Source organism: Sceloporus undulatus, chromosome 5 (genome assembly GCF_019175285.1).
Source record: "Sceloporus undulatus isolate JIND9_A2432 ecotype Alabama chromosome 5, SceUnd_v1.1, whole genome shotgun sequence".
Lineage (NCBI taxonomy): Eukaryota > Metazoa > Chordata > Lepidosauria > Squamata > Phrynosomatidae > Sceloporus > Sceloporus undulatus.
In genome coordinates this window covers 8210205-8224330 of record NC_056526.1, presented here as the reverse complement: position 1 = coordinate 8224330, position 14126 = coordinate 8210205, and the positions used below count along the sequence as shown (strand labels likewise).

The 14126-nt window shown below is 41.4% G+C and overlaps 1 protein-coding gene and 1 long non-coding RNA gene across 10 annotated transcripts in view; one reads left to right on the top strand and one right to left on the bottom strand.

Annotated features, from left to right (window-relative positions):
• LOC121930981 overlaps nucleotides 1–14126 on the bottom strand; it is an 87015-nt gene that overhangs the window by 21069 nt on the left and 51820 nt on the right. The gene's annotated exons all lie outside the window — the stretch shown is intronic.
• Nucleotides 1–14126, top strand: part of SFMBT2 (Scm like with four mbt domains 2) — an 85288-nt gene that overhangs the window by 67319 nt on the left and 3843 nt on the right. For 5 of the 9 annotated variants that reach the window (XM_042468043.1, XM_042468045.1, XM_042468044.1 and 2 more), the window contains 6 exons: nucleotides 697–767; nucleotides 2154–2293; nucleotides 4294–4403; nucleotides 8080–8255; nucleotides 8686–8867; nucleotides 10296–10544. In XM_042468043.1, coding sequence (XP_042323977.1) covers nucleotides 697–767; nucleotides 2154–2293; nucleotides 4294–4403; nucleotides 8080–8255; nucleotides 8686–8867; nucleotides 10296–10544 — 928 coding nt within the window. Of the gene's footprint in view, nucleotides 1–696; nucleotides 768–2153; nucleotides 2294–4293; nucleotides 4404–8079; nucleotides 8256–8685; nucleotides 8875–10251; nucleotides 10545–10688; nucleotides 10783–14126 lie in introns of those variants that run through there. The other 4 variants (XR_006104047.1, XM_042468048.1, XM_042468047.1 and 1 more) reach the window with 4 other exon arrangements.

Here is a 14126-nt window from a genome sequence, read left to right as displayed (position 1 = left end):
TTGGTAGCACTCTGAAAATGCTCTTTCCTGTACAGAAAAGGCTGCTTTCTGTACAAAAAATACCACCGAATAAGTTCTGAGCAGCAAATAGTCTTGATAAACTGAAGTTTTTTGTAGACTTTCTTGCACCAAGAAGACAACTGGAAAAATTATACATTGCTTTCTCTAAAAAGACAGTTAGTGAAGAATTTCATCCCTAAGTGACACTAGGTCAAGAAAAAGACTCAGGCTATGGCCCTGTACCTATTTACCTGGGAGTAAGACCACCTAAAATAAGTAGCATTGATTTTTGAGTAGACATATGACTGCACTGTTAAACATAATGTTTTTGCAGAATTTCCAAGTGTTCAAAGTGCTTCAAATATATGATTTTGTTGTAGTTCTTACCACAGCCTCTAAAGAGCTGGAAATGTCTGGCCCATGGGTTGTATGTGGCCCTTCATGTTTCTGAAGCTCTCAAAGGCACCTTAGTGCCCTGGAAAATATTTAGGGGGAAAATATTTAATGAAAACATGCTCGCATCCTATGAGTATCATGAGAGGGAGTTCCACTGTGTTTGTACACATGCCCCCTGGGGTTTTAGGCCCAGAAGAGGCCTTTTTAAAACTTGGAAGTACACTGAAAATAGGACATTTTGTCTTATGTCAAGCAGCCCTTATGCACCCCCAAGTTTCACATATTTTTGTCATCCAATAGGTTACCACCTGGAGTGCCTGTTAAGAAGATAATGCATGGTCCCTGTGTAATTCCACAGACAGATGCAATGAGTGAGTTTATTTATTGAGAAAATAAAAAGAGCCAGAATCCTGTTGGTGCTTATGTCTCCGTAAATGGACGTTAGTCTGTGAGAATTAGAAATGGGCAATTCTGTTATGTCCGTATTCAGTAAGGGACCACTGTTATGTTACTACACAGAAGAGCCAACAAAGTTACTGATGCACATCAGCACTTCCTAACTGGTGTCCCAATGCACAATGGGACTGATGCATAACTAGGCAGCGGCATCCTGCACCAGGGTTTAACCCTATGCAGGTGGTGGGGCTTTGGGGCAGAATCAAAAGGGTCTGCTCCCAACTCCTTGCCTTGCATGGCTTTACTCATGAGTAAAGCTGCACATGCAAGGGATGGTGGGAGCACATGGCAGGGAGGTGGGGGTGCTCATCAGGTGTCATCTCTCCTTCAATAGTGTCACCCCTTCAGTGGTGTCACCCAGTGCAACCTGCACCCCCTAGTGAGGCTACTACAACTAGGATGTTGCCATGAGATTTAAAGTGGAACATAGTCCTATAATTGTGTGATGTGAATGTACCACTATATTATCTGTCACTTATTTATTGGAACAAATTCCTAAAATGGTGTTCAAATTACAGCTCGCAGGTTTGGGCAATGTGTGCCTCCTTATAAGCCATTTTTTGGTTTCTGGGCACCTCTCAAGGGGTAAAAAATATGCCACTTATTTGCTTAAAAAACAGGAAATACCTAGAAAAGGACCCCAGCTCCTGTTGTTATTTTTAAAAGGTCTTTTCTGGGTCTAACATTGCTCAGTGGGCCCTAAAACATGGTAAAAATGCCCTCCATGCCTCTTTGGAGCCAAAAAAAATGTGGAGGATGTGGCGTTCCAAGGTCCCCTGGGTGGCTAATGTGGTTCCCAGTCTCTGACAGTTGCCTACCCCAACCTAGGGAACACCAAACATTCCTGGTTTCAAATATTTCAGGTTCAATCCCTTATATCACATCAGAATGTTGAAGGACAAGGTTCTTGTCCCCTGTCCTTCAAACTACTTCTGGCTCTGCCCATTAGGATTTATTGTCAAGAAGGTGGTGGTACAAATGCATCTTTAAGCACCAAGTTAAACACCAGACTAGTGTAATTATAGCCCCCAATTTCACAAATAGAACCAGTAATGAAAATTTGAATTCATGTTCTGCCGATGAAGTTCTTTTGAAACAGTAGAGGGGAAAAGAGAACAGGCCTTTTCATTCTTTAACCATCCTGTTTCTGAGATGGTGAAAGAATGGTTCAATCTTGAGCAGTTTTTTCCACATTGCTCTTACCTCTCACTTCCAAGAAGATGGATAGGAGCTGGGGGAGAGAAAGCAATTCAAAGTGAGGATGGAGGAAGAACCTGAGACTGTGTACATCATCTTTGCAGGTACCATCAATGGGAGATACAGTTGTCCAGCACTATTTATCAATCATCGTTGCTTCTCAGGACCACATCTGAACAAAGGAAGATTGGCAGAGCTACCCCAGTCTGTTGGTCCGGGCAAGTGTGTGCTTGTTCTTAAAGAGGTGAGGATTGTGTTACGTGGCAACTTTGGTCACACACCAATCTCTCTAGTTGATGCTTTCCTTCCTTCCTCAGTGTTTATATCCTTGCTGAATTAAAATACAGCAATCCATCAGTGTAAGTGGAACAATAGTTCAGTTCAAGAAGGGGCTGAAGACCTTTTTATTTAAACAAGCATTCCCTGATGTAAGCCCCAACTAATTTCTCCCTCTCCTCCACGTCAGCAGTGGCAAGCTGGCTTGAGTGTTTTTATTGAGGTTTTTTTCTGTATGTGTATTGTATTTTATGTATTTTATGATTGCTGTACACTGCCCTGGTTTTATAGAAGGGCGGTATATAAATAAAAATTTTATTTATTTATTATTAGTTGAAGTAGGAGAACAGTCCCAATTCTTCAGGGTCCCAACTTGGGAAAAAGGTGGTATAAAAATAAATAAATAAAATTCAGTGATCAAATCCTGCATTTTGGGCTAAGAGAAAATCTATTTTCTTTTCAACTGACATTTGCTTAAGGTGGGTGGGCTTTGGATTTGGGGACAGTTTTTCTGTGCCAAGGAACCTCCTGAGGCCACCAGGATTGCCAGGTTTATCCAAAAAAACAAAAAGTGTCCAGAAGTTCTTTTTGCATTTGCCCCACCTACCTCTAGAGTATGACCCCCCATAACCTCCATGAAATTGAATTCTGCCCTCATGAGACCCTCTTGATAAGGGGGGGGGGCACATTAGTCCCCAAGAGATCCTAAAGGGCAGCAGCCACACCTCACTCTCTATCAAAAAATTAATCCAAATAAATCTGCTCCCAAATGCCCCCAAACACCTTTAAGGGGAATGTTTTTGGGGCATCCCTGGTCCATTTTAACACCAGGAGATGCCATTTTAAGTAACAAGGGTCTAAAATGACTTGAGGCCAAAGTCTTAAAGAAAATGTTCTCTAGAGAGCTTTTAAGAGGGGAATTTACCCCTGGGATAATACAGACCATTGGTCACACATTGCTCACCCTGGCTCTAATTGTTGGACTACAGTTTCCAGCATTCTTCACCATTAACTTATTACTATTATTATTATTATTATTATTATTATTATTATTATTATTATTATTATTATTTATAAAGCACTGTAGGTTTACACAGTGCTGGACATACAATAAAATAAATACCTGCTAGTGGCATACACTATTATATACACACTTATAAGCAATAAAATAAACAACACAGGTTAAAACAGTGTAGGCTAACAATCATGTAATTTCATGTTGGCTAAGGACTGATGTTAGTTGTAGTCCAACAACAAGCATGAATGATCCCATATATGTTGGTCCATAGATTTATATAAGGAAAAATTGGGCAACTGCACAGGGACTGGAGGCCAATTTTCTCCTCCAGTCCTAATGCAAACTAACCCCTCCCTCCAACAGCTTCTATCAACATCTGAAGTAAATGCTTCTATCCAAATGCTTCCGAATGCTTATAACTTCATCTGAGTCCTTCCCAAAATGGCAACTGGAAGTGACTTTGTATCATTCCTGTCACTATTTTGAGAAAGACTCTGATAAAAATAGAAATACGTGAAAGGTTTTCTTGGGGGGGATGGGGGTATTTTTGCACATTTTGGAAGCTTTTTTGCATAGTTATTTTTTGTTTTGTTTTGTTTTGTTTTGTTTTACAACAAATGGCTGAATTTTTTAAAAAAAAAATTGGCGGGGGCACAGTGAAGGGACTTGGGGGACTGACAGGAAGCTGATAACCCTGATATATTTGCACAGATATGTACAATGTGGAATTTGCCTTTTTCATAGCAACTGCAACCTAGATCAACATTTCCATCAACCTATCCAGGCCAAAATATCAGGGCATTCAAAGGTTCTTTGCCCCCTGGCTCTCTGCAGCTGAAGTGGCAGGAGCTGTACCCAAGTTTATCTGCTTGCACTGAGCTTCCATCACAAAAGCACAAACGTGGACAGAATCCTCCTTTAAAAAAGGATCTTCTGCTATTTTTTGGCAGGTCCTTAGCATGGTAATCAACTCTGCATACAGACCTGGGAGTGTTTTGCGGGAATTACAGCTTGTGGAGGATCCCAGATGGAATTTTCAAGAGGAGACCCTCAAAGCAAAGTAAGGGCTACTTTCATTTCTTCTTTAAACTAAAATAAAATCTGGGGATGTTTGAAAAAAAGCTATTTTGGAGAGGGAGCTGAAACGGTATAAACCTAGTGTCTCGTTTTTATTCCCATTCACTTTGTGAGTTTCTGTCTAAAAAAGCAGATGCATCATTTATCTGATGGGGCATCCAAGCTGTGTCTGGCCTGGTACATGTCTCTTCTGCCCTGGCTGTTAGTCTAAGAGTGATTTTGGAGGTCTGATCAGAAGTGTCTGAGGTGTCATTGCTTTGCAGCAATGGAAACTAGGATGGTGGATGGGGAAATTGGCAGGAGAGACATGTTTCACCCTCCTGCCACTTATTCCTTAAAGCCTCCTGTTCACACTTTTCCCTCTTTGTCCTGCAAACATGCAGCTGGGAATTATGGTGGCTGCATGGAAAAAAGATCAGGTCTTCTATATCGTTAATAATGTGGAAAGGGGACTTTCAGCAGCTGTAATTTGCATGACAAGGCTACATGTGCTGAAATTTCCTTGTCTGACCCCTATTAAAAGTACAGGAGCCCTGTTCTCTGTTTCATGTGGTTACCCTACTGGGCAGCAGCTGGTGCAAGAGACTCTGGCAAAGGCAGCCAACAAATGAAAGGTTGCCCAAGATGGACATCTTAGTAATGCCCATCAGGCCTAGTCAGCATGGCCAAGAGCAAGAGATTATGGTAGTGGTTCTCCAAGAATCTGGATGCCATCAAGTTTCCCCACACCTTGATTAAGCCTGCCTTACTTTTAAGACCTTCAGTGGAGGACATTTCTCTCCATCCCATCGCTGTGGTGAGGACATAGGAAAGAGCCATCTCAGTGGCTGCTCCCAAATTTTGGAACTCCCTCCTATGAGAGACTATGAGAGAAATCATACAATGATGTACCTATGTAATTTACAACACAAATGTAAGTTTACACATTTGTAAACCACACAAGCTACACAAATATAGTTTACATAACTTATGAAGACAAAACGGCATGCCTTTCTAGGTTGGGCATAATTTATTCTAATTGATGCCTAACACCAGGGTCCTTCTGGTTTCTGCTGCCATGATGTCTAGAAACATAAAAATAGATCTGATCATTCTTACTTTTTCTTTCTTTTTCTCCTCCTCTTTCCTTTTACTTCTGCTTTCCTATGAAACTCTGCATTGTGTTCATCACACATATGATGTGCACAGAATAAGCGAGCGAGTCCAATTATAAATCCCCCCTTTTTCCCCAGAACAAGACTTTCTATGTATTCTTGGTTGTCTAAGCTTGTTTTCCTTTCAAAGGTTCTCTTATGTAGGTCATTACTTTGATCCCTGCCCCTTTAGCTTCAGTTGTAATACTATTAATTAGAAAAGCAACATGGATTTTACTTGTGGAATCTTTAATGCTACAACTCTCACAAAACCCAGTGAACTTTTACAGTGCTCCCAGCTAATAGTGTCTGAAGTGTCCTTTTTTTTTAATTACTTAAAGATAGCTGGCAAAATGTAAGTCTCACTGGAACAACGATTATGTTATTAATAATATGGCTATCTAGGGTGACATCATTCAGCATAGTAGACTTTTTAATGCATGAACTACTTCCAGCCATCAGTGGAATGTTGAAATGTGAACAACACATGCATGAGAAGTGGAGACAAAGAGAAAGACTCTTAAACATTCACACTTGATTCCTGAATCCTGGAGGTTTGTCAAGAATTCCTTAATTACAAGATGAGTAATAGTAAATACAGAGACCAGGATGGTGTAGTGTTTTGGCTTTGGACTATGACTCTGGAGAACAGCATTCAAATCTCCACTCAGCCATGGAAACTCACTGGGGTGACCTTTGGCAGTTACACTTGCTCAGCCCTCAGAGGAAAGTAAAAGCAAAATACGCCCTGAAACAAATCTTGCCAAGAAAAACCCTGTGATAGGGTTGCCTTATGTTTCCATAAGGTGGAACAACTTGAAGGCACACATGAAACAACAACACAACAAATAATGCACTACATAGCATTACCACAAGATGATTTTGGGACCTGAACGAATAAGTAACATTCCAAGCTTTGTTCCAAGGACTTAGCTCAGTCATGGAACACAACATGAGTACTAGTGAACACATTCCCAGCATGACAAAAGGAGGGGGAATTTGGGACTGTGTCCAAAAAAAGCAACTTTTCCAAATTTCTAAGGGACACGGTGAAAACAAAGACAGTTTTGTTGGTCTTCAGCATAAGCAGTAATCTGGACAAGAGATGGAGAAGAGAATGGTCTTGCACCCTGGAAAACTGCTGCCAATTGTCCTATACCATGATCCATGTATTTGGTGTACAAGAACATGGCCTGATTTTGTGATCCTCCCCCTCGCGAAAAAAAAGTGAGCAAGGAGTCACAGAAATCAGGTATATGCAAGTGATGGAAATAATATTTTAAAAATTCAAAAATGGTCCAAAAACTTGTTCTTCAAATGACAGGAAACTCTGAAAAAAGAATCCTGGACTGCTGAGAATCTTCACAGTTTGGGATTTATTCTTCCCAAAATTGGCATGTGGGGAAAAGTGCAGATTGTTATGCAGCATAAGTCCTGAACTATGAACAGTTTTCAAAAACTGCACAGTTCTCACAAACATTCTTGCAGGAGGAACAAAATTGATAAAATGGCTTTCTTTGAGAACTAAATTAATGAAGAATTTTATTCCCAGCATATGCACCTATATTGCAATCCAGGACAGAGCTACAGCATCCCTGATGAATGACTGCATAGCCCCTGCTGGCAAAATCTCTGGCAAAAGTGATGGCTGATGTCTTTCTTGTCAGCAGGGTGGTTCATACTAAAACCCAAGGGAGATTCACCATCCTACTGACATGGAAGTAATTGGTTGCCATTGTCTGGCAAAGGAGGACCTGGCGTCTCTTGAGGATGCCTGTTCCACTGTTGAACAGCTCTCACTGTTAGGATGTTTGCCCTAATGTTTTGCTGAATGCTGCTCTCTGCAAAGATGATTCGAGACTAGTCTTGCCCTCTAGAGCAACAAGCAATGTGTCTGCTCTATCTTCTACATGATAACCTTGCATCTGCAACACTCAATATCCTGAGCCTGGTGTCGGAGGAAAACATATGTGGCCCTAAGCATAGGAGGATCTGTAGCTCAGTAAGCATGTAAGCCATCTTTGAAACAAAATCTGAAGTTTGTAATAGGAGTAGAAAGAATTTTTCATAATTATTTGCTCCCAGATTGAAAAAATGGTCCTCTCATCATGGAGAGTTCAAACATCCTGAAATGTTGTCAGAAATTATTCTGAGAAGAAGAAAAATATTTTTCTTGCCCCAAAAATGTTTTCTGCACAAAAGGGTTTCTTACTCAGAAAACAGTTTCCTGCATCAGAAATCTGTTTTCTCTGCAGAAAACAAGATTTTCACACACACACCCAAAAAAAAACCTCCACATGTTTTTGCCTGCAGCACTTTGGGACATTCAAATACAGGGAAAATACTGCAGAGCAGTATTCATTTTCTCCTGCAGTTGGAAGAAAACTATCATAATTATTCATCCTCAAATGAAAAGATGAAATAGCTGAGGATTTGCATCTCTAATCTGTAACTCCAGAAACATTATTTGGTTTGAGTTCTTGTTTCATACAGTAAGGTTTGCCATGTTGTTACTTGCTACTACAGATATCGAGGAAAAACCTACAGAGCATCAGTCAAGATTGTCCGTACATCTGATCAAGTCCTGGATTTCTGCCGGAGGGTTTGTGTTAAATTGGAATGTTGTCCAAATTTATTCAGCCCAGTTCCAGTTACTGAAGCCTGCCCAGAGAACTGCTCCATTCACACCAAAACTAAATACAGTAAGTATGAGTTAAAAACAGTGTTGTGGACTACAGCATTGGAATTTGCTTTGTAGAAGGTGACCATTAGTTGTCCAGGTTCCTTTTGGCCAACCAGCACTTCCTAGGTCAGTAAAACAATATCTGTCACCCAAAGAGCAAGTAAATGTCAGCTGCTGATCATGAGATGGCTGACTGTTTCCCCTGTATGGGATTCAGCAAGAAGGGTGCCTCCTTTCCTCCTGGATAATTGTTTGGATGGGAAAGACTGTCTTGACAGGAGACTGGGCACATTTAGCTAGAGAGAAATGCTGTTGTCCTGTTCTTTTGCTTGTGCATTTCACATCAGCAGCTGGTTGGCCACTTTTGTAAACAGAATGCTAGACAGGATAGGCTTTTAGTCTCTTCTAGTATAATGTTTGTTACATGTATGCACTATGTTTCATTCCAGATTATTATGATGGAAAAAGAAAGAAAATCATTAAGCCTCCAACTAGTGGAAAGGGCAATCTGCAGAGCCTGGTGAATAGACATGGCAAGCCAGCGAGGCGTAGGAAGAGGCGGAAACTCATTTTAGCACACAGGAAGAGGCGTTCATCTACAACAGATCTGAACCCAACAGAATCTGCAGAGGTGAAATGTAAATTCCGATTTCCCTTCCCTGAAAGATCAACAACACATAGAACACAATGGGTCAGAAATCAAATGGTTGAGTCAGTGGTTCGCTAGGGTTGGTGTCACCCAGTGCGGGTGCCCAGAATGGGCTGTCGGGGGAGCAGTGGTGGTGGCAGTGGTGACCTGCCCTCCCTCCCCTCTCACTGCCTCACTGTCCTGGCTGTCCATCCGCCACCTGTCCAGACTTGGAGAGGACTGTGTTGGGTGGGGTGCATGGCCAGGCAAGGAAGCAGCAGGAAAGGAAGGAAGGAGCTTGTGCTGCCGCTCATTCTCTGCTGCCTTGGCTCTGTCAGTGGAGAGAACCAGGGCAATGGAGAAGCTTATTTTCTGCTTCTCCAGAGAGTAGGAAGATTCAAGCTGCAGGAAAAGAGATGCCACCTAAACATTAGGAAGAACTTCCTGATGCTAAGAGCTGTTCAGCAGTGGAAGACATTGCCTCAGAGTGTGGTGGAATCTTCTTCTTTGGATATTTTTAAACAAGACTGGGTGGTCATGGGAGTGCTTGGATTGTGTCTTCCTGCATGGCAGAGATTTGAAATGGATGACTCTTGTGGTCTCTTCCAACTCTATAATTCTCTGATAATTCTCTATAATTCTGTGATAAGGTGGCAGACCTCGAAAGACATCTGGCTTTGTTATAGTGTTTATTTTCAATCTTTTCTCACTATTCTCATTTATGCTCAGCTGACCTACACTGGCATACGACTGTTTGCCTGTCATGTTAAATTTGTGGAATTTCAACAAATTGACATTCAATTTGTTGTGAATTGATGTTAGCTTTCTTTTAGTGTGTATATATTTTTGGTTGGTTGCCTTGGGTAATTTTTTTCTAAATTTATTTAAATTATTATTTTATTATTTATTTTAAAGTCTTTATATATTGCCTCGCAGCCCACAAGGGCTTTATTATTTAGAAATGATATTTCTTGTCTTCTTTTAGTTTGTTGGTTGTAAGTTATCAGTCAGGTCTCCTGTCTCTCCCCACCTTACTCTGCTAGCTATTTATTTATTTATTCATTGGCTATAACTGGTCATAAGACAGTTTGATTTCTGAGCCAAAAGACAAGATGGTGGTCCCTTTTCATTCCATTCTTCATAGAAGGGGTTAGCTTAGGGGACCTGAAGAAAGGATGGAGAAGTATTGACTTGCCCCCAACATTCTTCCTTCTACCTAATGATAGGAAGGGCCCTGATAGCTCAGTATTTTGTGCCACGGAACACCCACAAAAATGGTTAATCTATACAACTATTTCCTAATTTGTTCAGTCAAACCTTAAACAGAAATCGTGGCTATTTGAAGAGCAAATTAGAGAGCTACACTACATCCACCTTGTTGTTACAGAAGCTGTTTTGTCATGGTTCATGATGGGCATGACTTCATTGTAGGAGAGTGAGGAGGAAGAGTCAGAAGTCCTTGACGACGAGACTTGGAGTGAAGCGACCAGCCCAGACTTGCATTCTGACCAGATGGACATCTCTTCTGTAGATCTGCCTCTGAACAAGTCTACAAGTACAATGAAGTTACGCAGCAGTGCAGATATGGATCGAGTTGCACGCTCTGAGAGGGGAAGAAGAGCGCAGAAGTCATTGTCTCTCTTATGTGCCAAAGGAGAGAAGAGGGCTCGGTTTAAACAAGTGAGTGTGTTACCAACGAGAAGCTTTTCTCTGCAAGGGATCCCAAATTCTGCTCCCAAAAATAACCAGATTTTGTAACCTGCATCACTGAAACAACTCATGCACATTAAACTGTATTTTTTTCATTTGTTTTATTCTCTTCAGTGTTGGGTAGGATTAGCTAGGCAATGAAACTCCACCATCAGAGAACCTGCGGTCTCCTTTCTTCTCTCTCAAGCAGAAAAGTGGCATCTTTACTGTAAGAGCTATTCAGCAGTGGATTTGATGGACTCTATTTAAACAGAAGTTGAATGTAGTAGTGTATTCCTGCATAGCAGAGAGCTGGACTAGTGATTCCCAAATTCTAGCCTTTCCAATGTTTTGAACTTTGGTACTCAGAATCCCAGACAATTGGCCAAGATGGCTAAGGCTAAGGCTTCTGGAAACCAAAGTCAAAAACATCTGGAGAACCAGGGTTTGGGAATCACTGGACTAGGTGGCCCTTGTGGTCTCTTCCAGCTCTCAGATTCTATGATTTCTGTAGGATTTCACAGGGATTGGCCTCATACCATAAGAATGTTCTCATCAAACATAGCTAATAGAAACCTCATAAGCCATTTTGGTCATAGACAGAAGCGATGGTGGCAGAGGTTGCCTTGGTGGCTTCCTGAGACACTCATAAAGTGCCTCTTGGAACAGCCAGGAGTTGGCAAAGTGTGGCCTGCAGGTCACAAGTGGACTGTGGGAACCCTGTTTGTGGCCCCTGAAGCCCCCCCGAGCCTCTAGAGCCCCCCCCCCCAATTAAAAATAGCTTTGGAACAATTTTAAGACAATTTTTTGCCCCCAAATCCCTCAAAAGATGCCAAAATGGCCTGAAAATGTGGCAGATTTCTTCCTCTACTCCTCCAGAACCCCCCAAACTTCTCCTAAAAATGAAGAAGAAAAATGAGCCAAAAGTTAGCTCAAAAAAGTGGGCAGAAATGTCAATGCATCACTTGGGATGTTCTGAAATGTACTGGTGCAACCCACTAGGTGGACACAATGTTGCCGTCCCTGGTCTAGACCAAATTCAGTTTGCTTGTAGGGCTAAAAGATGTAATGAAACCCTTCTCTATTGGGGGGGGGGTTGCTTTATTAGGATTTTTTTGACACATGGAGGTTCCTAACTCTTTCATATTTTCTTTCTCAGCATCGGGAAATCAGGCTTGGAAGCGATGGGCACTCTGAGAGATACTTTTTCTTGTGTGTCCACCTCCCCTCACCAGCTATAGCCCTGCAGAAGCAAGCTTGCTGCCTACATAGAACCTACGGAATTAGGTTGTCCCCATGTCAGTAAAGCAGTGGCTCCATTCCAAGTTTTCATTCAGGCTTTGAAGGAGATCTCCAACAGGGAGATCTCTACCTAAACAGCTTCAGAACTCCTTTAAAACTAGCTAAACCCTACAGTGAATTCAGTACCCCACTGTCATGGGACCTACCAGTTACCCTTCATTATGTCAGACAATACCAAGCAAAGCTTGCCAATGTCTCATCCGTTGACAGCCCTCCCATATCATCACTGCCGCTGATCTATTTTCTGCAACACTGGGAGGCAATCCTAGATGCCTGACTGTAAGTGGCCTTGTCTCATATCCAAACAGAGTGAGAGAGTGGCTCACACAGCCTCAAGCAAAGCAGAACACAGATTTTGTGGCTCTCTTTGGCAGTGCATCCTAACCTTTGGCCCTCCATTTGTTTTGGACTTCAGCTCCCAGAAGCCCCAGCCAACTTGGCCAACAGTTAGGAATTATGGGAGCTGAAGTCCAAATTGTCTGGATCAGTGGTACTCAAACTTTTTACCCTTGGGCCCCACTTTACATCTACATGTAGATGTCGCATTCCCACGCCACTTGACCTGGTATATAATTTAAAATATTTTGTTTATTTAGTGTGTGTTTTTTCATTTGCACCTTCATGTATATCCATATTTTAACATTTTATCAGAAAATACTATCATTGAAGTTAGAACAGATTATTTAAGTAAATTCAAAATTTAAATCAAAGCATGTGCAAATTTTACATATTTAAAAAATGGGAAGAGGAGGAGAGAGGGATCAGAGCATCCTAAGTCTTGTACCACCACCCTCTTGAGCAACAGAGAAGGTCCCACCTCACAATTTGTGAGCCACTGATCTAGATAACCAAAGGTTGAGAACCACTGCTCTAGAGCAACCACTGTAATCCAACAAGGAGCAAGATTTGGAGGAGTCATTCTCTCAGTAGAGTCAAAGCACTCAATTTAGTACTTCTCCCCTTTATCCCCTGAGGCCTATCCCTTTTGGAGGATCAGCTCTTTGTAGTAGCATCATTCCATTTTGGGGGTGAGAAATCATGGAAAGAGAAGAATGAATAGTGAGTGGGTAAATTGGCTGTCATCAGTGCCAAGTAGTAACCCTTTCAGGAGTATAGCTACAGGGTGAGCAAACTGAGGGTATTGCCCCTGCCAATAAAAGTTTTGCCCCCAGGATTTTGACCCTCAAAAATTAAATTTTCCTTCAGTCCCAGAACTTCTAGCACTGCACTAACTTGAAACTTTAGCTGAACAATTAACATTACAGTTCGCATCCAAAGTAAAGTGACCAAGGGAGAACACAGGTTCAAGGTAGGAATGATGATTTTTCAGGGTCTTACTCGCTTCAATGTTACAAATTTGAGGACTGAAGGAAAATTTCATTGGGGGATCAGAATTCTTACTGGGGGGGCAGTATCCTCATCCCCCTCCCCACTTGTAGCTACAACTTTGTAATCCCTATCTTAGTTTTACAATATGCCCCCATATTGTCACCTCCTGCCCCCAGATTTCCAGAAAAAAGTGTGACCCTAAAGTGGTCTATGCACTTCTTCATCATTGTTCCCTTAAAGAAATACATAAATATGCAAAATTTTCCTTTAACCTGTCCTATTTCATAGTCTATCACTGCTGTGCAATGTGACATTTGTTTCTCTCTGTGTGTTTAACACACACCATTATGTGTGTTTTCAGTTTTCACACAGTTTTCACATTGCAATTAAGTGAGCGGCAGGAAATGGAGCCATTCATCCAAGCTACTGGGGTTTAAATGACCCTGACGTGGTTAAATCTCTCCATTTAACAGTGTAATAGCTACTTTACATTGATGCGGCAATTAATAGGAAGAACACTGACCATTCTCTATTGATTTACACTCATAGCTCTAGGCAGTTTTGAGCCAAAGTAAAAGGGACATGAATTAAGTATCTCTACAGCCTGTGAGAGCCTATGGGCACACTAGATACCGTTCATATGCTTATGTTCTATCGAAATCATTGTCCAATAAATCTCATTGTTCCATTAAAACTGCACCATAATTACTGTATATAGATGGTTATTTCTGAAATTTTGCTGAAAAGCAATTAGAACAATTTCCCTCTTCACAACCCAGTTTAGTGGCTTGTTAACTGTGTGGGAGATGGAACAGACCATTAATTCCTGGGCTAATTATTGATTATACTTGCTGCCTAGACCCCTGCAAGTCAAAGGGGTAGTGAAATTAACTGGACCCAGATACTTGATGGTCTAGTTAATTTCATGCCTGTAAGAAACTC